Source organism: Sorex araneus, chromosome X (genome assembly GCF_027595985.1).
Source record: "Sorex araneus isolate mSorAra2 chromosome X, mSorAra2.pri, whole genome shotgun sequence".
NCBI classification, from domain to species: domain Eukaryota; kingdom Metazoa; phylum Chordata; class Mammalia; order Eulipotyphla; family Soricidae; genus Sorex; species Sorex araneus.
Genome location: NC_073313.1, coordinates 309036438 through 309063307, shown reverse-complemented (window position 1 = coordinate 309063307; position 26870 = coordinate 309036438). Strand labels below are relative to the sequence as shown.

Sequence of the window (26870 nt, the reverse complement as noted above, 5' to 3'; positions counted from 1 at the left end):
AAATACCTTACTATTTTCTTTGTAGGCCACATAGGAGAGATTTTTCCAGGTCTGTCCTCCTTCTTCTGACTCATTTCACTCAGCATGATACTGTGCAGATCCATCCACGTAGCAAAATACATGTGTTTGTTTTTTTTTCTCATAGTCTGGTATTCCATTGTGCATTTGTATGTGTGTACCATGTGTATGTTCCGTAGTTTCTTTATCCAGTTATCTGTTCTTGGACATGTGGGTTGTTTCCCAGTCTTTGCTATGGTGAGTAGTGCTGGTATAAAAATAGGAGCACAAATGTCTTTTCCGAATGAAGTTTAGGAGTCCTTGGGTAGATACCAAGAAGTGGATTTGGCTGGTGATGTGGAAACTCAGCTATGAGAAGGGTCCTTGTTGTTTTTCCATAATCAGTCAACATTCTTACCAGTAGAGAATGTGATTTCCTTTTCCCAACTGACATGCGAACACTGGTTAATTTTGTTCTTTGTGATGTGTGCCAGTCACTGGTTTGAGTGTTTTGATTTGCATTTGAAGATATGGGATGATATGGATGCATCCTTGATGACATGGATTGCATTCCTTGAGGAAATTTCTCTTCAGCTCTTCTCCCTCCCTTTTTTTTTTTTTTTGGTGGGGTTGATTGTATTTTTCCTGTTAAATTTTACAAGTACCTTATATGTGTTGGGTAATAATCCTTTGTCAGAAGAATATCACTGTAGCACTGTGGTCCCAGTCAGTGTTCATTGATTTGCTTGAGCGGGCACCAGTAACATCTCCATTGTGAAACTTGTTGTTACTGTTTTGGGCATGTCTAATACACCACGGTATCTTGCCAGGCTCTGCCTTGTGGGCGGGATACTCTCGGTAGCTTGCCAGGCTCTCTGAGAGGGATGGAGGAATTCCAACATAATTTCCTAAAACTTTAGGATAGAAAATAACACTGAAAAAATTGGAAAGTAGGAATACATCTGGTAAAGTATGAAGAGGCCAAACATAAGACCTTTTAAACTCTGTTAAGGCATCTGGCATCTGAGCATACATAAAGGGCAACGGATACTTTTATAACTCAAAATACTTTAGTATTTGATTTGATTTTTCAGGGAAGTACATGATTTATGTGTATGTGTGTGTGTGGGGGGAGGTTATGGGTTAGTTTGGGGGCACATCCAGAGGTGCTCAGGGTTTACTCCTGACTCTGAGCTCAGGTATCAATCCTGGAGGGACTCAGAGGACTGTATGTGGTGCCCAAGATAGAACCCAGGTTAGCCATGTGCAAGGAAAGCACCTTGCCCACTGTACTATCTCTCCTGTCCCTGATGCATACTTTAAAAATACCATTTTTTGGCTGCTATATGGAGAATGCTTTCAAAAGGTGAAAGCAGAAAAAGAAAGATGAACCTACTATTGTACTTTCCCAGACACACATGAAAAGTCTGTATTGGAGTTTCAGCGAGAGAATTAGACAACTTAGGTTGTGTTGCTGCAGTTATGATTTGCTAACTAAGGAAAATGCTACAAAAAAGTATCCTTAGAGAACAGAGTATGGAGATTGTTGTATTTCACCCAGGGACCATTAAGCCCTTCTACAAGAGATCACTTACATGTTCTTAAAGGTTGAGCCTTATGTGCTTTTTGTATGTATATATGTAAAAAGGTGCAGGACTCCGAGCCAGGCTGTTTTCGCTCAGGTTGCCCAGGAGGGTACAGGTGAGAACCCTCCCCTCCCCAAGGGACCCACCCAGCCCCAGCAGCCGACCTCCACTGCCCAACCACCACCACGCTCCAGGCTGCTTTCGACACATTATAAGACACTTCCTATCCATTTTCCATACTTACCACACCACCATATTTGATGGAGTTCAGACAGCCAACAAATCATTGAGAGTTATATATACATATATATGTATGTATATATATATGTACATGTATGTATATATATATATAGACACACACACATATAACTGTCAGAGAGCCCGCAAGCTGCCCAGTGTATCCCACCTGCATGGGCAGAGCCTGACAAGCTACCCATGGCGTATTCAATATGCTAAAAACAGTAACAATAGGTCTCATTCTCCTGACCCTGAAAGAACCTCCGATCATTGGGAAAGACAAATAAGGAGAGGCTGCTAAAATCTCAGGGCTGGGAGGAATAGAGATGTTACTGGTGCCTGGTGGAGTAAATCAATAAACAACGGGATGATAGTGATACAGTGATCTGTAAAAAATTATATGTATTTCCCTCAAGGATTGGTTTCCTCCTACTTTGAACACTATCAAATGTGATGCGGTACTCTTGGAGTATGGGTAGAGTGTGGGTTTGAAGTACTGTGTGGCCTCGAATACTTTGCACACTCCAGGAATAGATTCATTCATGAGTGATGCTCACCCGAGTGTGTGGAGAGTGGCTATGGCCCAGAACCATAGTGGCAGCTGGGTTCTGAAGGTTTTCGGCTGCTGGGGCTGGGACCCTTGGGGGCAGGAATGGGTCTCACCCACCCCCCTCTGGGGTGCCCGAGTGTAACAGCCTGGCTCGGGGTCCGGTGGCAAGGTTATGGCGAGCATCATGTTATGCTCCCTTCCGAGAGAAAAGGATGTCCTATCTTGGAAATGGTTTTCCCTTTTTTTGCTTATGATTAATTTCCATTTTCAGAGCCACCTGCTTTCTTTATTGGTCATTGCTCAAAGTAATTTCTCTTTACATTTATACCTTGGGGCTGTCAAGCCTTACCTCCTGGTGGAGGGGTGTGGGCTAATTGAGCATAGAGACATCAAGAGTCCCATGAAGACAGATCCCAGATTGCTTTGTAAGTCTGATCCTGTAACTCAGTATGAAATCCATCAGATTGGAAAATTTGATGTAGTTGTTGAGAACAGCATGAACTAGTACTGTTATTTTTTGTTTGTTTTTTAATTTTGAATTTTTTATAAAGTTGTTCACAATTTTTGATTACATTTGATATTCGAACACTAATCCCACCACCTTTATACCTTTCCACCACCATATTTCCATCCTGGACCCCAAATCCTGCCCCCAAAGCAGAACCAAAGTAATTTATTTTGTATTATTTGTTATGAATAATCCACTAAAAATGAGACAGAAAAGATTTCTTAGAGGAAAGTGTGTGAAGATTGTTGAATTTCCCCCAGGAGTCAATAAGAGATTAGTAACATGTTATTAAAGGTTGAGCCTTGTGTGCCTATACATATATATATATATATATATATATATATATATATATATATTTCCTCCTAAGATTGATGGCCTTCTACTTTATACCCAGTCAAATGTGGTATGCCACTCATTATATATCGGTGCTGTAAAGTACAAGATGTCGTGCAGCCAGGAATGCAGACACAAAGTCCAGGAATAGATTGACTCATGGGTGAGGCTCATCTGAGCATGTGGAGAGTGGCCGTCAGCATGGCAGTGGTTGAGTTCTGGAGGTTTTTGGCTGCCAGAGCTGACTCCGTTGGGGTGGGGAGGGGACCTCACCTGGCCCACCTCCAGGTTGTCCCGAATGAAACAGGCTGGCGCGGGATTAGTGGTATGGCTATGGCATATCGTTTTATGCTCTCTTCCGAGAGATTTATACTGAGTCAAAGCAGCACTGTTGAGCTTCTAGTTCAAGTGGATCTTAAAAAGTGAAGAATTGAAAAATCCTCAGGGATGAGTTTGGAAGGAAGCCCAAATTCTAGGGAGCTTGAATTGGGTTTTAAAAATCTTTGGGGAAACAAGCTGACAAAAAAGCTGTTCTACTTGAATAGCTCAAGGCATATAAACTCACCATGAGGGCAGAGGTGAGTTATGTGGACAGGAAGCAGCTTGTGTGTAGAGGCACCTTGGGGCAGGTCGTGGGGAGAGGGGCTGACCACTGGCTTCTGACTTGTAAGCATGTGATGGTCCTGACCTCCCAGTCTGTGCATTCTGGAAAGTCATTGGTATGTCTCTGTCCTCACTCACCTGTAAACCAAGGCTCACTGACTCTGTCCATGACATTCTGTGGTTGGCATTCCACACAGAACACTTGCTCGGTCACTGAATTGTCCATTTACTTCTCTGAACTACCTTTTAGGCTTAATACCTGGAAGGAGGAGGAGATTTCATGTAACTTGCTTTTCGATATGGGATTAACACTTGAAAAGTCCTCCATAAATATGTAGTCTTTGGGCGGATGAAGATGGAAGGGTTCGTGATCTGAAGATAATGGGATTGGCAGAGAGTCAGAAAAGCTAACGAATGAAAAGCAATTTAGACATAAAGCATCAATTCAGGTATGAAATTATGGGATACAGAGAACCACCAGTAGCTCTTGAGCCAAGAGGCTTGGTAGATGGAGAATGTTTTTTTAGGGTGAAGAGCATGTAGCACTGCTGCACTGTCGTCCCATTGTTCATCGATTTGCTCTAGCGGGCACCAGTAATGTCTCCATTGTGAGACTTGTTACTGTTTTTGGCATATCGGATACACCATGGGGAGCTTGCCAGGCTCTACTGTGCAGGCGGGATACTCTCGGTAGCTTGCTGGGCTCTCTGAGAGGGATGGAGGAATCGAACCCGGGTCGGCAACACTCAAGACAAACGCCCTACCCGCTGTGCTAGGGTGAAGAGCATCATCTGTAGAAATAGCTGAGCTGTGGGAATGGTCAGAACTTGTGTTCAGCAGACGCAGGTCAGTAGATGCAGGACAAATGGTAAGGGAAACGAGAGCTTCCTCACTCATGCCTCACTCTCCTCCTCAGGTCTCGTGTGGCTGGTTCTCTGGACTGAGGGGACACCTGGCACTCCCCTGCACCCGGACACAGAGCCGAGGCCGCGGAAAGAGGCAGAGCATCCTCAGGAGCCCACCCAGGGAGCTGCAGTGCTGGGAGACCCCGGCCGGGCGCGCTGGGCACCCGTGCTGCAGGCCCTGCAGGACCTCAGGGGCCTGTTACTGCCGGGGATGTGGGAGCTGCTCACGGCGCGCCTGCTCCTGGCCATCTCGGTCATGCTGTACCACAGCAACTTCATCCTGGGCCTGCAGCAGCGCTTCGGCATGCGGCCCTGGGCTGCGGGCTACCTCATCAGTGGCAGCAGCATCCTGGGCGCCCTGGCAGGCCTGACCGTGGGCTCTGTCCTGCGGCTGCACCACCACGATGCCCACGCGGCCCTGCGCCATGCCAGTGCCCTGACCAGCCTGGGGCTGCTGCTCCACACCGTGGCCCAGAGTCTGGGCCTGGTGCTGGCCGCCACCGCCCTACTGGCCGTATCCACCACCATCGGCAGGACCTGCCTCACCCACCTGCAGTTGATGGCCGGAGGGCCCAGGGCCGGAGGGACCCTGGTGGGCCTTGGGCAGTCGGTGACTGCCATGGGCCGCGTGGCCGCCCCACTCCTCTCGGGCCTGGCACAGGAGCTCAGCCCATGCGGACCCCCGGGATTTGGGGCAGCGCTGGCCCTGGTGGCTCTGTGCATCTTGGTGCGGAGTCAGCCTCCGGCCGGCAGCCGCGTTGGTGATGGACTGAAGCAAGAATAAAGTGGATTTCAGGCCACATGGTTAAAAATGTGATCCAAGGTAGGAAAGACCAAGGAGAAACCACCAAGGCCTCGAGGGGAAGGTGCTTTGCTCCTGATGGAAAAACAGGAGCTGGTCTCCAAGAGCTTGTGCTCTTGCGTCAGGCTGGGTGAATGTCAGATGTCAGATCCAGTGGCACTGAGGATACTAAAGGTTGGGGCAATGCAAGAGTCAGCATCAGGGGCTGGAGCGATAGCACAGCGGGTAGGGCGTTTGCCTTGCACACGACTGACCCGGGTTTGATTCCCAGCATCCTGTACGGTACCCTGAGCACCACCAGGAGTAACGCCTGAGTGCCTGAGCCAGTAACCCCTGTGCATCACCGGGTGTGGCCCAAAAGGCAAAAAAAAAAAAAAGCATCAAACTTTCAGCTAGGTCTTCTCCCATCTTGACCACTGAGGTTGGGATTTCCAAGGTGGGTACAGGTGATGAGGTAGGGACGTGGGCATTGGCTGGCAGGACGAGGATTGCACAAGTAGGGGAGACTTCCCCAGCTTTCCAGACTCTTTGCAAATGAGGTAACATTCCTTGTAACCGGGGCGAAGATCTCAGTATCATTCTGTGTTAACAGAACAAGTTCACAGTCTCAATCCTCGGGACTGGGGAAGCTGGTTTACCACCAGAGACACATTTTAGGTTATGACGAGGGTAAGTGCTGTTTAAAGGCCAGGGTCCTGGCCCCATTCAGTCAGAGGCACAGCAATATGCTTCTGGTAGCACTTCTTGCATTGACTCATCATAAAGCTAGAAAATGGATTATTTTATTTTATTATTATTTTTTTCCAGTTACAAAACTTTCATGTTTGAGTGACAGGCATACAGTGTTCGAACATGGATTATTTTAAAGGACACTTGTTTTGTTTTGTTTTCAGTCTGGTTTCGGCGGGGGGCAGTGGGGGGGAGGGTCATGTCCAGATGTGCCCAGGGACTTTTCCTGGTGTGATTTGGGGGACCCTGTGTGGTGCAAGGGATCAAATAAGGATCAGCCACATTCGGGGCAAGTGGTGTTACCCCTGTGCTGTCTCTCCAGTCCCAGACACATTGGTCTTGATTAAAGTAAAGGCCAGGCTCTTAGTTGTCGGATGGAGGCCACCGGGGCTACGTCTCCGGTGCTGGGGAGCAGCAGGTGAGGGAAGGCCTAATCCGTACAAAGCTGTGCCCCCACTCTGCACTGCCTCCCCCAGCTGGAATCGCACACCTGCAGACACAGAGCCGCACTGCAGAGTTGTGTTGCTACTTCCCAGAGGCACAGAGCAAACCGCCACGTCCAGAGGGCCATGGCATGGGAAGCCCCGCTGGGAAGCCCCCCACGCCATCTCAGTGTGGACCTGCAGGCAGCCACGTGCAGCTCTCCTGCTGACTGCCAGTGTGTGTTGGCGAAGTTATTGAGGCCTCCTTGCTCTGACTCACACTATCTGCCTGCCAACCCACATGTTCTGTCACCTGTTAGCTGGTCACTGGGATAGGCTTCTCTTTCTGCCCAACAGATGTAAGATCCTGAGTTGTACTTTGATTTGCTGACTTGTAATCCTGGTAAGTTAAAAAAAACAACAAAACATTCTGGGGCTAGGGAGGTAGTGCAAAGGGTTGAATACAAACATTGCATGTGAGAGACTGAGTTCTAGTTTAGCACCTCACAATGCTCTGAGCACCACCAGAAACAGCCCCCAAGTACCACCAAGCATGGCTCAGAATCCTCCACACCAAATGTGCATGCGCGCACACATACACACACACACATGTATTTTTGTAATTTTGGAAGCTGTGTTTGTAAACTGTAATGGATGGGTAATTTGAAAATTGTCCTTTTTTCTGGTCGGCTACTAAAAAAGACTTTTTTATAAAGTGGTATAATAATTGTGAACTTTATCAAGTGTTCAGTGCTCCTGAAGAGACGAAATAGTGTAGTGTAAAATGGCTTTGCCCTTAGAGAGCCCAGCATGTGGTTCTTGGTATTAGACTCAACACACAAGAAATGACCAAGGGTTTATATAGCGGGATAAAATTACAGAAAAGTTTCTCCAAAGATTAGTTTTTCTTCCTCTCAGAAACACACACACCTTAGAACTTTTAAAGAGAGCCATGTTATTTTTTTCTCTCTCGTTTTTAAATCATTGTACTTTATTTTGAAGTTTTAAGAAGCATAGAAATTTGATGAGTCATTAACCAGACACAGAAGAATACTATAAACCAAAGGCTGGTCTCAGACAGTAGCCAAGTCCTTTGACAACTATCTGCCTGTCATTTCAACATTTTGTTCACATGCTTCTCCTTGATTAAATGTTTTCCCAAAGTTCTCTGACAGTCCCTGTGGCAGAAATACTAGAACACGATATCAGTGCCCATAGGGACCTGTGGGACACTGTGGAGGCTGTTTCCCAAATGCACCGGGGGGACTCTAAGAACTTTGGCCTGTGTGTGCAGTTTGTGGCATATGATCTCAGGGAAGTGAAAGAGGATCTATTAAAGCTGTTTCTCTTGAATTCTCTCCAGTGATGTCTATAATTTTTTCCAATATTTTAGGTAAGTTGCACCACACGAAATGGCTGTATTATAATAGAATCAGTCAGTAGATTGTATCTGCTTTGGCTCCACAAGAAGGGAGTTTCCTTGGGGGACTGAGCTTGCCTGAGTAGTGTACCAAGAAGATGCTATCCTATCCCCATGTTGACATCACAGCCGCCAGCACAGGGGCCACTCAGAGTTGGCCATATCTTCAAGTAAGATGTGGCTGACTGTCCCCCAAAGGCTGGAGGGTGAAGAGAACCAAGCAAGGAAGCAAGGCATGCCCAGCAGTCGAGAGTGCCCGCACCTCTGCTCCAGAGCAGGGACACTGCTGAGATGGCCTTGGCCTGTGTTCTCCACCCCAGCATCTGGGTGCATTTACAGTAGTCCTGCACCTCGGACCCAGACTCTGCCGAGCGCTGCTGTTTCTGAAGTCCTGACCACATTGTCCACCTAGAGCTGAGATTATGGGGGCATGGGGGTGCGTCTACTGCCACAGAGCATTCGGAGCTTCAGCGCTAGGGCACAAGATGGGTCATAGCTTCATGCTGGGAAGAGTCCTGAGGGCCTCAATGCCTCCAGAAGGTCTTCATTCCCACAGAGGCACAGGGAAACCAGGAAAGGATGTGAGCCATTAGCAGTATGGGGGCGGTCGGTCCTAGGGACAGGAGGAAGACAGGAGGAGGGTCAACATCTAAAGGCCTGGTGGCAGTTAGACTGGGACCTGTGGGGATTCTGGGGTTGTCTGTGACTGGTGCTCCAATTGATGCAGAAAGACCACTGAGAGTCAGAGAAATAATATGGCAGGTAGAGTTCTTACCTTGCACGAGGCCAACCTGGGGTTCAATCCCTGGCATCCCATATGGTCCCCTGATCACCGACTAGAGTGATTCCTGAGTATAGAGCCAGAGTAAGCTCTGGCCATTGCCAGGTATGGCCCACAAACAATAATAATGGGGGGGTGCGAAGAGGTAGAAAAGCAGGTATGGCACTTGCCTTGCATGTGGCTGATCTGGGTTTGATCTCTAGAACCACATATGGTCCCACAAGCCTGCCAGGAGTGATTCCTGAGTGGAGTGTGTGGAGTGAGTCCTGAGCAAAGCTGGGTGTGACCCAAAAAAGTAAAAGCAGGCCACTGATGATTTTACAACATATTATGTTAATACCAAATTAGATGCAATTTGAAATTTATTCCCTCTACCATGATAGCAAGCAAACTGTTTCAAGATAATGTCATAGGAGGGCTTTCTTTTATCTAGTTAGGTGAATACTTTAACAAGTAAAAACAGATCATCTGAACTCACCATTATTTTAATTTGATTTTGAATAGCTGTTTGTTTGTTTTTTTTCTTGTGTGTGACAGCACACCCACCTTAAGCTGAGTTTTCCTAATAACAGAGAAGGTGGTGCAATACCCAAAAGGCACTAGAAAGTACTAGAAGGCAAGACCAGTATCCAGAATAAACAGAGCGAGTGAGAAATGTGTTCTGCATGCACACTGTACATGAGGACCTTCCTCTCTTCTGGGGGCTGATGTAGGCCTGGACATCACAAAGTCTGGCTTCTGATGGTGCCATGTGCACTGAGCTCTTCTTGCCACCTTCAGAACACCTTCCCTGTGCCATCTCTTTGAAATAAACTGCTCTCCCCAGCCTGCTAAATTGTAAGGGCCATTCAAAATAACTTTCTGGATCTGAAGAGGCAATACACGTACTTGCCTTACACTTTTGGTGCAGTTCCAATCCCTAGGACCACATGTGGCCCCCTGAGCCCACTAGCGACACCCCTGAGTGCAGATAAAAGAGTAAGCTCTGAGCACTTCTGGGCGTGGCCTAAAAAACCAAATGCTAAACAAAAGCAAAATAATTTCCTAGCTGAACAAGAGCACTTAAGCTATATGGACAACAATGGTGGTAAGTGCAGTAAAGGATTTTGATCAGGTGTGGAAACCCATATGCTGATGAAGATGTAAAATAAGATGAACAGATGTAGACTTCAACATAATGTGTCAGGGTTATTATGATCAGGGGATTCACCTAAGGTGTTTTTGTTTTGTTTTGTTTTATTTGGGTTGGCTTGAAAAACATTTAATATTTCAGAACCTGCATTATCTTTAAGAAGAGTCTTTACAAGAGTCTCCACACACAGAGCATTAATGGCCCAAATATCTTTGTGACTAGGCTAATAATAATAGGGTTAGCCTTATTTGGGATACATGTCTTATCTTTGTAAGGAGTGTAACTGAAATTTTTAATACTCTTGGTACATTTTTATCTTTCACAAATTCTAGCTATTATGAGATCATTGAGTACAAGCCTATGATTTTGATTTAGAAACATAAAAACTGAAATGTCGCCATATCCTAGTTTCATATGATAAATCTTTTTACTATTAAATTATTGGCAAAGTCTCTTGCCCACCTCGCCTGGCTGTCTTCCCTGGGGCCCCTAAGAGGGTGTGGGCTTCAGTTTCACTTCCTGCCATGAGCAGAGCTCCCATGGCCAAAGACCTCCGGAGCCTAGCCACAGCCATGCTCAAGGCCCCTCTCCACACATTTGGACGAGCCCCAGGCATGAAGGTACCGGCAGAGGAACTCAGGTGTATGGGACCCGGGGCTGAGACCTCCATACTGCTCGGATCGGGACTGGGCCTCTTCTGCCCAGATTCCCCATTTTCCAGTAGCTAGGCGGTCACACCCAGGGACTGCCCCCCAACTGGGTATAATCCCATCAACGGCCAACATCCAGAGACTATAAAACCAAGCTCCTGGAAGGAGCTTATAGCCTAGTTCTCCCTCTGGGAGAGCCTCACCAACTCCCCATGGTGTATTCATATGCCAAAACCAGTAGAAATGCTGGGTCTCATTCCCCTGACCCTGAGAGATCCTCCAATGCAGCACCATTGGGAAGGATGAGTAAAGAGAGGCTTCTAAAATCTCAGGGCTAGGATGAATAGAGACTACTCGAGATGCAGTTACTGAGACTGCTCGAGAAATTCGAGGATCAACAGGATGATGATGATGATGATGATGATGATGATGATGATGATTAAATATTGCTGAATTATTTCCATGGGATTTAATATTTAATATTTTGTAATAAAAAAACCAGGAACGTCTTCACTAGCGTGGTGTATAAAATTTGGCCTGTAGAGTGCCCACTAGTGGATCCGAAGCCTCACTGTCATGAGTTTCATTACCGCTTGAACTTAGGACTCAACAGAATAAAAAAGGAGGAAGATATTTGACATCTAATTAAAAGCATTTTCAGCTATCAGGAGAGCTGGAAATACTGCCGCTGGTGTGTGTCATTCTGTCTACAGTGCCTTGGAGGATACTTGTGTATCTGCAATACCAAGGTAATTGAGACCCTTTAAGACTGAAAAGTCCTGAGGTAGATTCTGGTTTGGAGTGACCAGTCAAGAGTGACCAGTTCACTGTGTGGACTGAAAATCTCATCTTTCATTTACAGCAGAGATGTTAACTGGATGCCTAGAAAAACTCTAACTATCTGCATTAGTAAGGGAACAAGATCATGGTTTATTAACTAAGAGGTAGTAATGTGGAATTTCATTTAGAGAAGTGGTAGAAGATTTCAAAACCAATGGGGCTGTAAATGAGGTGTGTCAGCAGAATATTCAAAAGATACCCAAATACTAGTCATGGGGTGTGTGTGTGTGGGGTGTTTTGTCTGCATGTCAGCTATAGCTGCTAGCCCCATGTGGGTGTTAACCAAAGGTGAAGTGGGTGAGACTTGAAAGGATTCTGAAGGAGACATCAATCTCAATAAACCATATTAGTAGACAGGTGTTTTAAAAAAATTAAATAAAAATAATTAGCCTCTGGGTTGCCAAACTGTTCTGGATCACAGGCTCTCTTGTCCAGGCTGACTAAAGGGCCCAATACAGTGTTCAGGTCTCAGCAGAGAATGGCAGCAGCTACTTCAACTCTAGAAAGAATGAATCTTCAGAGAGTTAAACCAAGTGAACTAGGAACGAGCAAAAATAAGCCAGTTCTGATAACTGATATGGGAGATGCATCATGCTGAGCTGTGTACAGTTAAATCTTGCTGTATTAGCAACAGACTCTTGGGAACCATGGTTTAAAGCAAAATTAAGACTAATGAGTCTGGTTTTACTACACGCAGTTGTTTGCTAACTGGTATATCTGTTCCCAGGAACTGAACCTTAGCATTAAATATAAAGGAGAGTTTAGGAAATGGCTACTTTTCCCAAAAGAATGTTTCCTTGGCAGGTAATTTAAATCAAATTTGACTGCAGAGACACTGAAGATCCATTGATATTTCATGGTCACACTGAACCTCTGGTTGGAAAGTGTCATTTGAACTAAGAGAATCATTTACAAAATATTGGGTATCTTTCTGTCTTATATAGATATTTAACTTTTTCAAATGTTTCCACACTATGGTATCTAGAATTTAATTTATAAAATAACATAGAGAAAAAGTTAAAGGAAATCAAATTTATTTTCATTGCTTCTGTCATTCGACGAAGAAAAAATTACAATTATAATAAAAATAAATTGACATAAGCATCCATTTTTTGAAATGTATACCAACTTTCTCTGACTTTATGCCATCCAAATTCTTTATGTGACTGTTAGCTGATGAAAGTCCAATTTTGTCTACATGTTTAACAAGAAATGATATAACATTTTTGTATTTTCTCTTTTGGTTCTAGATAGATAGACATAACATATTAATATAGAAACCAGGAAAAATAAGGAAATTTATTTTAAATTCATTTTCCACTTATACCTTTCTTTTCAGATTTCATAAATTAAAATTTAAAATTACTCTCAACATTCTCAAAAATACATATCACACATCTTGGTGACTCATTTCTATTACAAAATTTTAAAAGTGAGTTTACTTTTTTTATTTTCAGCAGGTGACATTTGAATTCTTTATATAAATAATTTGCATTTACAATAAATATTTTATTTTTATGGCACAGAGTCCAGAACTTGAATTTTTCAAATCAAGTTTACACTGCTTTTCACTGGTCAATGTAGGAGAATTTGCAAAATAAATAATGTTCTTCGTGAACTTGTACCTGTCTTTCCCTCCCTTGGTCTTCACATCCAATAATCTTGAAGCATTCAGATTTTTGGAACATAAGAAAAAAATTGTAGATTTCTTCTCCCCATCAGTGTGGATAGTGGAAGGGGACAATGAGAGCCACCACCCAGAATTTTTAAGTCCTACCTATATCTTTCTGTTTAACTTATTCACATTTTGCCATTCAGTAACACTCTTCACTTGTAATCTTTTCTGTAATGATTAAGATTTTCTGTAATGATTAAGGCACTCCGTGAGTGGCTTTATCTCATACCTAAACCCAGAAGTTGAGAGTTCTGTTCCAGTCAAGTTTCAAAGATATTTTTTTTCCCTCAGAAAAAAATAACAGACCAAATAACATTTTCAGTTTAACAGACAGGAATTCAAATAACCTTTAATGCTTATGCTCTGCTTTTTGTCTTCTGCTGTACTTTAAAAACCAGTATTGAGGTGAGTAGAAATCATTTTATGGAGAATTTGAGTTATTATTTTATTGAGGGGAGAGGTAACAAATCACCGACTTGTGCAAAATAAACATAGGACTCTCCATTCTCCAAAGTGCTTCCTGAATAAAATTCAAAACCTGAAATCTCCCCCAGTTTATAAAACATTGGAGTATACCCATGGAGTTTAGCTGTCATCCTTGTCTGCTTGGAGCTTCTGACTTGGATACAAAATTCTAGAAAATTCTTCAGAAAAATCCTAAAGTAGGTGGTCACAGGTAGGCAGGCAGGGGAATCTTCTCCCGGTATTGCACAATAAAAAATGACCAACAGGTTGAGAACAGGCCCTGCCCCATCTCCCCACATGGCACAAGATCACAGGGGTGTTCCGTCATCACAAGCAGTCCCCACAACTATCAGACTTTGCAGGCTGGTTGCCTCCCCGCATCTATCCTCTCTGTATTACGGACACAGAAATGGGACACGGGGTCTCTCAATCCCAACACATGGTGGAGTGAGAACCCAAAGTCAGCTGGTTCTCCTGGTTGCAGAGGGAGAGTTCAGGCCCCAGCCCCAGCCCCAGCCCAGCCTCTAGGTGTCTCCCTGATTGAGTCCCAGTTATCTGCAGAACACCTCCGTGCCCATGGACGACAGAGGTGAGAATGAGAACTGCCCTGTGGGAGATGGCGGGGTCCCCACAAGTGCCACGTGAGGAGATGTTCTGAGCATCTTTAGTGTCATTCACTGGCAAACACATGACATATACATATTTCTTCATAAATAAAACTTGAGGCATGTATGTATATATATTAAAATCTTCACCTTCAAGGGTGTGTTAAAAATTTCAAGTTCTGTCCTTCAGGTTCAATAAAGGCACACTTTTGTGTTTTTTTAATTTAATTCCCCTCTAGACTTGCAAAGAACAAAACCGCTTGTAACTAGCCACTTAAAAAATTTAAAAAGACATTTATGGAGCTTTCCCCCCCACCTTTGATTTTCCTCTTCTTGAAAGATGCATTCATCCCGATGACCAGTGGCAAGATCCTGTCACCCACGGAATGTGCTTAGATGGATTTTACATGGGTTCCCTGCTGGTGTCAGAGTTTCGGGTCAGCAGCTACAGTGGACAGGGAGGGGTGGCCTCAGGTTACCCTGATGGCTTCCACTAAGGCTTCTCACTTCCAAAGCGGCCCTTGCGGTTCCCAGGTTCCGAGGCCCTTCTGACCAGCCTGGGTGGTGGCCTGGGCCCTGGGCCTCCAGTCCCGTTGTCTCCCAGCACCAGGCCCGGCTGGCCTTTGGAGAGGAGTGGTTGCCGAAGCACCCCTGGGGTCTGGGTGCCCCCATCTTTGCTTAGAGACACAGGAGGTGTGCAGGGCTGCCCTGGGCCAGAATCGACATCCATCTCGTTCTTCCATTCCATTTTATAGGTCTGGGGGGCTTTCTTGGAGAACTGTTCCTGCAAGAAGCGCCGTGCTCGAGGCTGCAGGTTGAGGACCGTGGTGGAAGCATCTGTGTCGGAGTCACTACTGTTTCCACCTGCCGTGGAGGGAAGGACAAGGATGGGCATTTCAGAGAGGGCTACAAGGGATTCGCTCTGCAGGAACCCCCCAGGCCCACGTCTGCCCTGGGGCCTTGCCAGGCACTAGAAGCTCACAATAAGCTCAGCAGAGAGATGGGTAACACGCGGGCATTGTTGCTCACGGTGTATCCAGACTCATCTTAAAGAACCTACGACATGCCCGATACTGGAATGAGCTCTTCCAGGGCATTAACTGGTGTGAACACAATGGCCGCTCTGCAGATGATACCACTCAGCACCAAGAGGAAACAACATCGAGCTGGACTGCCACAGAGATGCTCTGCATGTCAGCTGCCCCTAGGAGTGGTTCTGGGAAGGGCCTGAGGTCAGCTCTGGCTCTAGCACACACCTAATCAATGATTAGCAGCTAGTCCAGAGATCTTTGTCTTGCTCCCAACATCTCATACACAGCACATTCCTTGTATGTGCTCTTGAGCGCCTCATAAATAAAGGGAAAAGGCATGATTGGCAGTTGACTGGCTGGCACAGGCCCTGAGGCTGTGAGTGACAGGTAAAGGAATATTCACCCGGGGGGCAAGTTCTGGGAAGGGAGGACCCCCCTACCATGGGTTCTCACTGGCAGCATAAAGCTCACTGTTCTCACAATTAGGGCTTTCTTTCCCAATGCTCTACCATCTCCCACATCTCACCCTTCATTGCCCCAGTTAGTCATCCTTAGACTTTTCTCTTCTGCCAGGTTACATAAAAGGATAAGCAAATAAAATGGAGGTATTAACAGCATGCTACCCTAATATGTGTCTCCTGGGCGCCAGTCATAGAAAATTACCCAGAGCCTGCCCAATAGATTGTGTCAAAACTATTATTATTGGGGCTGAACACACAAGATAGCAGATAAGGCACTGGCCTTGCACACAGCCAACACAAGCCCTACTGAATCCTGCCAGGAGTGATCCCTGAGCACAGAACCAGGAGCAAGCCCTGAGCACCACCAGATGCAGCCCAAAGCAAACAAAACAAAATTTAAATTATATAGGAAGTGAAGTATATGGCTGAAATATATTCACAAAATACATCAGAATTCTTGTAAATGTTTAGATTCAAATTAGTAACAGAATTATTATATTAGATTAAAACTTCTGCATATTTTATTTTTAGCTACTTATTCACTAACCACATGGGTATAATATTTACTTTCTGTATCAACAGAATCACGTAAAATAAATTATTCATAATGTTCACAGGACTATATTTTGAAGATTGCATTATTAATAAAAAGTTACCATAATATTACTTTGGACTGGAGAGATAGCACAGTGGATAGGGCGTTTGCCTTGAATGCAGCTGAACCGGGTTCGATTTCTCCATCCCTCTCGGAGAGCCCGGCAAGCTACCAAGAGTATCCTACCTACACAGCAGAGCCTGGGAAGCTACCCATGGCATATTGGATATGCCAAAAACAGTAACAAGTCTCACAATGGAGACATTACTGGTGCACACTCGAGCAAATTGATGAACAACGAGACAACAGTGCTAATATTACTTTACAATTGCAAACTACTGAATTCACTGTCTTTAGAATGAATAAAGTGATCTATTTTATGAACATTAATAAGTATAGGGGCCAGAGAGATGATAGAGACAAATGCATACTTTATATGCAACTGACCCCAATGCATCTCCAGCACCACATGTGATCTTTCAAGCCTGCCAGGAGTGATCCCTGAATGCCAAGTCAGGACTAAGTACTGAGCACTCCTTGTTGTGAACCAGCATCCCTGCCCCCCATCCAAATGTAAAGCAATTCTATTTCTAATGGTCTCTATGCCTTACCTGCATTAGAAATAGTGTTTTTCTTTTGTAGCTTTTCTGGAAGCTTTGTATTTTTTGGTAAAGATAAATATCGAGAGGTCGAAGTAGAAGCCTGTAAAAGAAATAGAAACAGAAAATACATTGTCTGTTTGAAATTTAAAATTCTCTGTCAAACCTTCACATTTAAAAAAGTTGTTTTTTGTTTCCAAAATTACTTTGTGAAGGCTTGTGGGATGAAGATTAGTTTCAAGCAATAGTTACCTGAATTTTAATTACTTTAGTGAGTCTTGAAATGATAGTGGGAAATTATTCGTGTAGCAATGTCACAGCTTTGACCTAAATTATTTAACTCTGAATTAGGGGTGCAACATTTTACATGTAAAAAAAATACCCTCTTTACCCACAAACATTTTGATGCCTATGACCCAATACAAAATAGTATTAAAAGCAGGGTGCAACTGAGCCAGAAGCATAGTACAGTGAGTAGGACGCTGGCCTTGCATGCTGTTGATCTGGGTTTGATCCCTGGCACTGCATTTGTTGTTCACAGCCTGCCTGGAGTGATTCCTAAGTGCAGAGCTAGAAGTAACCTCTGAGCATAGCCAAGTGTGGCCCCCAAACAAAACAAACAATAAAAGCAGGATGTGACTTCTGCTAAGTCAAGTTAGTCAATCAGATATTATTTTTAAATCCCTTGCCTAACCTATTTATCTCAGACCAAATAAATGGGCAATGTGGATTCTCACTTCCTAGCCACCATCAGCTTCTCAAAGTTGGGTGAAATAATGGGCTCACCGACCTGCCACCTACGGCCTTTCCCTGGAAAGGTTAACACGGCCTGGAGAGACAGTTCAAATGGGTAAGGCATTTGCCTTGCATGCAGCCAACCCAGGTTCAATCCCTGGCCTCTATATGGTACCCTGATTTCCACAAAAGTGATTCCTGACAACAGAGCCAGAAGTAACCTGAACAATGCCGATTGTGGCCTCAAAACCAAAAGAGCAAAGAATGAAAGAAAGATGAATACATTGTCACCAAGTGTACTACTGGTAACTCACAATTGGAGGTGGTTTAACCAACACGATTGTAGTGCCAGTCTCTGAAGCCTGACAGGTTTATAATTGTAACTTAACTAATCCTTCCTCCCTGTACTCCTGACCTGGCCTCCCCGCTCAATCCCATTCCCTCCTTTCACTTTTCTCCTTAGCAAGCCTCTTTAGCATAACAGATTATTCATTTCTGCCACCAGTTACTTTCTCCCACTTGGTGTGAGTTCCACAGACTTTGCAGCTTGGTTCGTTATTACATTCCCAAAGCTTAAACAATGATGAGAACAGACTACTACTCAACCACAGGTTGAAAAATCTTTTCAAATCAGCAATATCCCAGAATGCAGAGGAATCAGTCCTCGGCAGCCCCAGGACCAGCAGCCGGCTGTGCTCTCGAAAGTGTCTGGTTACCCTGCGCTCCCGGTTCAAGCTGCTGTCCTTCCTGATGCTTTCTCGAAGACTGTGCCTGCGGCGGATCAGAATCTCCTTGGCTTGTCTCTCACTAGTGTCTGCGGTCAGATTGTGTCGGTTGTAGGACAGAGTCTGAAATAAAATGAAAACAGAAACAATATTTTACACACACACACAAAATGCTCTCATTTTTGTCCAGAAGCTAAAGAACAGTTTGATTTTGTACTTCAGCCATGCTACAGCATATAGGTGGTAAAAAAATTTTCCAGAGCATTGACTGGGCTGATGAGCCAGTTTTCAAGTTCAAACCTCCTCCAAGGTACAACAGACAAACCCAAGTAGGCCATTGCCATTAGAACCCAACTTTCAAGGAATCACTGGATCTCCCCAAATCTAGATACAGGTCTGGTGGGGTTGGCATCAGGAGCCGGGGCCACTAATGCGGCCAAAAGTTATTTTCCCCCTCCATGTCCCATAAGAACCATAAATTAGCCTCTGAGATGGAACTTTCACTTGGGCAGCCCAATTACCAAAAACCTATTAGGCCAATAATTCATTAGCTCCACCTCAATTAATATTACACCAAAACCACGACAGTAACAGTGAGCACGAATGTCTAAACCACACAGGTCACAACGGTAAAGCAACACAGAAGCCCACCAAGCTTCGTTAGTGAAGACACTAGCCCAGAAGACCCAACCAGTAATGGAGTGCTAGACAACCTCTCTGACAAGGAATTTAGAATGGGAGCTACTGAGGATGCGTGAGGAGCTAAAAGAAGCAATGAAATGCACCACCAATAAAATACAAGAAGATTTGAGAGTACAAAAGTGAATCATGCAAACAATATGACTAAAAGAAATGACATATCTGAAAAACCTGGTAGGTGAATTGAAAAACTCAGTGGAAGCCTCAGCAGCAGAGAAACAGCTACTGAGGACAGAATCAGTGAGCTCTAAGATGAGGTGTAGACAACAGACAACAGCAGAAAATGGAAAAGAGCCTCAAAATGAATCAGCAGATGTCAAGGGAAAATCAGGATGAAGCCAAGAGGAATCACATAAAACTCACTGAAATCCCAGAGGGACAGGAAGAAAACCCTGAAGAAGAATAAACTGTCAAAGACATCTTTGCTAAGATGCTCCCAGAGCAGAAGAGCACAAGTGAGCAGATTCAGGAGGCCCAAAGGGCACCAGCTAAAAGAAATCCAAATAAAAATACTCCAAGACACATCCTTATCAGAATGATGAAGACCATAGAGAGAGATAAAATTCTGAAAGCAGCAAGATCAAAGAAAGAAATTGCCTATAAAGGAGCATCCTTAAGATTTACAGCCAACTTATCTAATAAAACCCTCAGGGATGGAAGACAGTGGTGGATATTGTGAAAAAACTCAATGAAATAAATGCCTCACCAAAAATACTTTACCCAGCTAGACTCTCATTCATATCAGAAGGTACAGCACACATTTTCACAGACAAACAACAACTCAGGAATTTTATAGACTCAAAACCATGGTTAAAAGAACAACTAAGTAGGCTACTTCAAGACAAGACAAACCTCTCAAATACACCATCCTTTGGCAGATAGATGGGGGAAAAACCCATAACAATAATCTCTCTCAATGCCAATAGGTCAAACGCACCAATAAAAAGACACAGAGTGGCAGGATCAATCAAAAAATTAAGCCCAACATTCTGTTGCCTGCAAGAAATACATCTGAACAGTCAGAGAAAACACAGTTTCAAAGTCAAAGGCTGGAAAATAATTCTACAGGCAAATAACTCCCTCAAAAATCCTGGAATGGTCATTCTGGTATCGGATCACACTGATTTCAGACTGAAGATGGTCACAAGAGACAGTAAAGGTCATTTTGTATGGATTAAGGGATCTATACATCAGGAAGAACTTACACTCCTAAATGTATATGCACCTAATGAGGAACCAGCAAAATACTTCAAACAACTACTCATAGGCTTAAAGAAAGACATCAATAGCAACACAATACTAGTGGGAGATTTCAACACTGCTTTATCACCTCTCGATAAATCAATCAGAACGAAGTTTAGCAAGGACATATTTTATCTGAGAGAAGAAAGGGAAGAAAGGGATATTTATATGTATATATATGTATATATATAAGACACTTCATTCTCAAAAAGCTTAATACATATTACTTTAAGTGTGCATGGGACATTCTCCAAGATAGACCACATCCTGGGCCACAAAACATACCTTCATAAAATTAAGAAGATAGAAATTGTATCAGTGATCTTCTCAGACCATGATGTGCTGAAAATAGAAGTGAATACTACACACAAACAGAAAATCAAATCAAATACCTCACCACTGAACAATGAGTGGCTTAGAAAGGAAGTCAAAGAGGAAATCAAAAGATTCCTGGAAACAAAGGAGAACGAAGACATGAGTTACCAGAACTTATGGGACATGGCAAAAGCTGTGTTAAGAAGAAAGTTTATAGCTCTACAAGCATTTTTAGGAAGAAGGAGTGAGCCCACATAAGTAACCAACCTCACAGCTTAAGAGCTTGGAGAATGACCAATGAAAGGTGCCCAACCCAGGCAGGAGGAATAAAATAATAAAATTAGAGCAGAGATTAACAAGATAGAAGCCAAAAAAAAAACAATACAAAAGATAAATGAAACAAAGAGGTGGTTCTTTGAGAAAATAAACAAGATCAGTGAAACTCTAGCAAGACTCACAAAGAAAATGGGAGATAAAATCCTAATAACCAGAATTAGAAATAAAAAAGGGGACATCACAACAGAAACCACAGAAATTCAAAGGATCATCAGAGATTACTTTGAGAATCTTTATGCCACGAAACAAAAAACCTCAAGGAAATGGATAAATTCCTGCATTTCTATAGTCTTCTAAGGCTGAACCAAGATGACCTGGAGTATCTGAACAGACCTATCCCATCAAGGAAACTGAAATGGTAATAAACAGTCTTCCCAAATGCAAAAGTCCTGGCCCAGATGGATTCACTAGTGAATTCTTCCAAATCTCTAAAGAGGACTTATTCCCAATCTTTTCCAAGCTTTTCCAGGAAACTGAAGAATCAGAAACACTACCAAACAATTTATATGAAGCAAATATCACCCTGATATCAAAAGCAGACAGAGATACCACAAAGAAAGAATTACAGGCCGATATCCCTGATGACACAAATGCAAAGATTCTCAACAAAATCCTAGTAAACAAAATCCAACGACTCATCAAAAAGATCATAAATCATGACTAAGTAGGATTCATCCTGAGGATGCAAGGATGGTTTAGCATCCACAAATCAATCAACATAATCCATCATATCAATAAAAGAAAAGATAAAGACCATATGATCATATCAATGCAGAGAAAGCATTTGACAAGATCCATCACCCATTTATTTTGAAAACTCTCAGCAATGGGCATTGAAGGAACTTTCCTCAATAGAGTCAAAACCACCTACCACAAGCCCATGGCAAGCATCATTCTCAAGGGGGAGAAACTAAAAGCCTTCCCTCTAAGATCAGGGACAAGACAAGTATGTCCACTCTCTCCACTCCTATTCAATATAGTACTGGAATTTGTTTTTCATTTTTTCTTTTAATTTTTTTAATGAATAGCCCTGAGATACAGCTACAGACTTATAAACTTTCGTGATTACGTTTCAGTCATACAATGATCGAGTACCCATTCCTCCATCAGTGCCCATCCTCCACTACCAATGTTCCCAGTATTACTCCCACCACCACCCCATTCCCCACACACTGATAGAAGGCACATTCCCTATTACCCTCTCTCTCTCTCCTTTTGGGTGTTATGGTTTGCAATACAGATAGTAAGTGGCCATCATGTTTGGCCATAGCCTACTTTCAGCACACATCTCCCATCTGAGTGAGCCCTCCAAGCATCATTTAATTAGTGGACCCTTCTCTATCCCTTTTCCTTCAGCATGTGAGGCCGCTTTCCAAACAGTGGAGTGATCCTCCTGACCCTTATCTCTACTATCCTTGGGTGTTAGTCTCCCATTCTGTTGCTTTATATAGTACTGAAAATAATTTAATTTTTTTAAAAAAAATTATGTTAGTTCACAGTGGTAGGGCGTTCGCCTTTCACGCAGTCGACCCGTGTTCGATTCCTCCACCCCTCTTGGAGAGCCCGGCAAGCTACCGAGAGTATTGTGCCCACACGGCAGAGCCTGGCAAGCCACCCGTGGCGTATTGGATATGCCAAAACGGTAACAATAAGTCTGACAATGAGAGACGTTATTGGTGTCTGCTCGAACAAATCAATGAGCAATGGGATGACAGTGACAGTGACAGTTCACAATATTTGATTACATTTAATATTCAAATACCAGTCCTACCACCATTACACCTTCTTACCACCATATTTTTTTATTATTTTTTTATTAGTTTATTTTTAATTAGAGAGTCATCGTGAGGGTACAGTTACAGATCCATACATTTTTGTGCTCATGTTTCCCCAATACAAAGTTCGATAACCCATCCCTTCACCAGTGCCCATTCTCCACCACCAGTAAACCCAACATCCCTCCCCCCATCCCCAGTCCCGTCTCACCCCACCCCACCCTGCCACTATGGCAGGGAATTCTCTTTTGTTCTCTCTCTCTGATTAGGTGTTGTGGTTTGCAATAAAGGTGTTGAGTGGCCATTGTGTTCAGTCTCTAGTCTGTATTCGGCCCGCATCACCCTTCCCCCACATGACCTCCAACCACATTTTACTTGGTGGTCCCTTCCCTGAGTTACCCAGAATGAGAGACCAACCTCCAAGCCATGGAGACAATCTCCTGGTACTTATTTCTACTATTCTTGGACGTTAGTCTTATAGTCTATTATTCTATATTCCACAGATGAGTGCAATCTTTCTATGTCTGTCTCTCTATTTCTGACTCATTTCACTTAGCATGATACTTTCCATGTTGATCCACTTATATGCAAATGTCATGACCTCATTTTTTTCTAACAGCTGCATAGTATTCCATTGTATAGATGTACCAGAGTTTCTTCAACCAGTCATCTGTTCTAGGGCACTGGGGTTTTTTCCAGATTCTGGCTATTGTAAACAGTGCTGCGGTGAACATATAAGTGCATATGTCACTTCGGCTATACTTTTTGGCTTTTCTGGGATATATTCCCAGCAGTGGTATTGCTGGGTCAAATGGGAGCTCAACCTCTAGTTTTTTGAGAATCGTCCATACTGTTTTCCAAAAGGGCTGAACTAGCCGGCATTCCCACCAGCAGTGTAGAAGTTACCACCATATTTTAGATATTTCCATCCCGAACCCCAATCCCTGTCCCAAAGAAGAATTGAAATAATGTGACCAAAATACAGAGAGAGCCCACAGAATGGGAAAGAATATTTACCCAATAATCATCTAGTAAGGGTTTAACATCCAGAATATGCAAGACAATAGTAGAATTGTACAAGAAAAAACTTCCAACCCTATCAAAAATTAGGTAGAAAAAATGAACAGAAGCTTCCTCAAAAAAGAAACACAAATGGCCAAAATGCATGTGAAAAAATGTTCCACATCGCTAATCATCAGGGATATGCAAAGCAAAACAACAATGAGATATCACCTCATACCACAGAGACTGGCACAGGTTAAAATTAACAAAAGCAACCAGTGCTTGTGTGGATGTGGGGAAAAAGGATGCTCTTTCACTGATGGTGGGAATGCTGACTGGTCCAGTTGTTTTGGAAAACAATATGGACATTTCTCAAAAAACTAAAAATTGAGCTTCCATATGACCCTGCAGTACCACTTTTGGAAATATATTCGAGGGTGCAAAAGAGCACAATAGAAATGACATCTTCACCTGTATGTTCATTGTAGCACTCTTTACAATAGCCAGAATTTGGAAACAACCTGAGTGTCCAAGAGCAGATGACTGGTTAAAGAAATATACTCCATCTATACAATGGAGTACTATGTAGCTGTTAGGAAAGATGAAGTCATGAAATTTGGTTATAAGTGGATGGTCATGGAGAGTATCATACTAAGTGAAATGAGTCAGAAAGAGAGGGACAGACATAGAATGACTGAACTCATTTGTGGAATATAAAATATCATCATATGAGACTGATACCCAAGGACAATAGAGACAAGAGTCAGGAATATTGTTCCATAGTTGAAAGCCTGCCTCATGAGCTGGGGGAGAAGGCAGCTGGAATAGAAAAGGGATCACTAAGTCAATGATGGTTGGAGGGATCACTCAGGATCAGAGATGTGTGCTGAAAGCAGATAAAGGACCAAATGTGATAGCCTCTCAGTATCTGTATTGAAAACCATAATGCCCCAAAGTAGAGAAAGAGTATGGGGGGAATTGTTTGCCATAGATGCAGGAGGAGGAGGGAATTCGGGTGGGGGTGGTAATACTGGGTACTGGGACATTGGTGGTGGAAAATGCACACTGTTGGAGGGATGGGTGTTCGATCACTGTATGACTGAAACTCAAACATGAAACCTTTGTAAGCATTGCTTACAATGATTCAATAAAAAAATAAAAACAAAAAGTTAAAATCTTTTCAAAGTTTGAAAAAATTATTCTCACGAAAGTCAGCAACTACAATATTTTAATGAAAAAGCGAGTTGTCTATCAATGAAAAAACAAGAAGTGTCTCTGTCAACCTTGGGTCTTCCTGGTGTGTGGCCCATCATTAGCAAGGTAGGGGAAACGGGAAATACAAGCCATCTTCAAGCCTTCTCTTTTGAATACGAATCCTGGCATAGGGATATTAAATAATGGTTTGCATAAGAGCAAACCTTACTCTGAGCCACTTGGTGGTGCCATGTCCCTCTGATTCGCTCCTGAGCATTTCTTTTCAATTGGTTGTGAATCAGGAAAGCACAGAACCCTTTGAAGCAAGAAATTTCTAATTAGAGGGATGTAATCTAAACACTGATGGCTTTGTAAATAAAACAGAAACCTTCTTTCTAAAACAAATAGAAATTATTAGCAATTTTTTTTATTTTTCTGATCGAATTAGTGTCTATCATTTGAGATGATCTCCCCATGTTTATATTAGACCTAGCAGATATCTGCAAAAGTAATACAGAACCAGGCACAATTCCCACCTTGAGGAATTTATTATCCAGTATGGCAACTAGGAATAACAATGCAGAATTGTGAAATAAAGCAAGAAATCATATGGCAAGTGCTGTGTCATTTAAAGATGGAATCAGGGATCACTGCAATGGTCAGAAAAACCTCAAAAGTTGGAGAATATGGCTCAGCTGATAGAATCCATGAGATTCTGTAACTGAAGACAGAGAACACAGCATTTATCACAGGGCATGAAGACTGAGATACCATCCAAAAGACTGAATAGTGGTGGAAACAAATATGGAGAAAGCAGAACTTGGACATGGAAATACCAATTCTAAAAGGCTAACATTGCTCGGAAGTCACTGTCACTGCTTTTGCTTGTTCAAGAGCAAAATGCTGCCATTCCAAGATGCGTTGAGGAAAAGGTGGACACCAGTGCAGGATGGTAGGATGGGGAATCTGGGATGAGAAGCTAAGAGACATGGAAATGAACCCCAGGTGTCTGTGGATGCTTCAGAGTGGTGTGCTCTATGTCCCAATTCACTGAGATCTCCTTCAGCTTATCTCCTGTAAATCAGAGGCCCCGGGGATACTGACCTTGCTGAAAGACAGCATCACACACATCACTGGAATGGGGCATGGAGGACTGCAGGCAGAATCCAAGTGTCAGCTAGAAGTTTAGCAAGTAACAAGAGTTGGGATGGAGATGCAGTAAGAGGTGACTCGGAGGGGACACACAACACTTGATAAAGGGCAACATACTTCGTAATAACTAAATACGTGGAGTTTAAACACACTTTAAGACATGTTAAAAAAACTTCTTTATCAAAAAATAAAAGGCACAGCAGACCTGGGAGACAACCAAAGGAGTGGGGCACAGCATACCCTTTGAGCCAATGTGGCCCTGAAAACAAAGCATTGAAAGTTTTTAAAAAGAGAAATCAATTGCTTTCCTCACAATTAGTTCATATTTTCCTTTAAAACATCCAAACCCAAAGTAGCAGAATCTCAGGGCCTGTAAGGTTTCTACGATACCTAGGAGGAAGTGATACTTCAAGCAAACAGGACACTGTGAAGGTGGGGTCTAACATACATAAAAGAAGATGTTGGGGGCCAGAGAGGTAATCCAGCCGGTAGGGTGCTTGATTTACACTCACTAGAATGATTGGGTTGACCCCTGACACCGTGTAGAGTCTCCTCAGGCCCACCAGGAGTGATCTGTCAACACCACCAAAAGCAGACCCTAGGCACCACAGGGAATGGCCACAAGCCAAAAGAGAACAAACAGAAAAGGCAACAATTTGAGCATGTGACCCACAGAAGTGGCAATGACTATGACCCAGCTAGCATGTACTCAATATGTTGTTTTAGCCAAAAGCAAGTAGATCTTGCTAAAAGTATGAGTCTTGGGGCT

At 43.4% G+C, this 26870-nt stretch overlaps 2 protein-coding genes across 3 annotated transcripts in view; one reads left to right on the top strand and one right to left on the bottom strand.

The window, feature by feature from the left end:
- MFSD9 (major facilitator superfamily domain containing 9) overlaps positions 1 to 10457 on the top strand; it is a 30059-nt gene extending 19602 nt beyond the window's left edge. For both annotated transcript variants that reach the window (XM_055120618.1, XM_004617936.2), the window contains one exon: positions 4731 to 10457. In XM_055120618.1, coding sequence (XP_054976593.1) covers positions 4731 to 5503 — 773 coding nt within the window. In that variant the 3' untranslated portion in view covers positions 5504 to 10457. The remainder of the gene's footprint in view (positions 1 to 4730) is intronic.
- A 2055-nt stretch (positions 10458 to 12512) lies between these two features.
- The window catches only part of SLC9A2 (solute carrier family 9 member A2), a 99307-nt gene continuing 84949 nt past the window's right edge, over positions 12513 to 26870 (bottom strand). The window contains exons 10-12 of the mRNA XM_004617920.3: positions 18378 to 18509; positions 16939 to 17029; positions 12513 to 15104 (exon numbers count right to left, since the gene is read on the bottom strand). Of these exons, the coding sequence (XP_004617977.3) occupies positions 14734 to 15104; positions 16939 to 17029; positions 18378 to 18509 (594 nt within the window). The 3' untranslated portion in view covers positions 12513 to 14733. The remainder of the gene's footprint in view (positions 15105 to 16938; positions 17030 to 18377; positions 18510 to 26870) is intronic.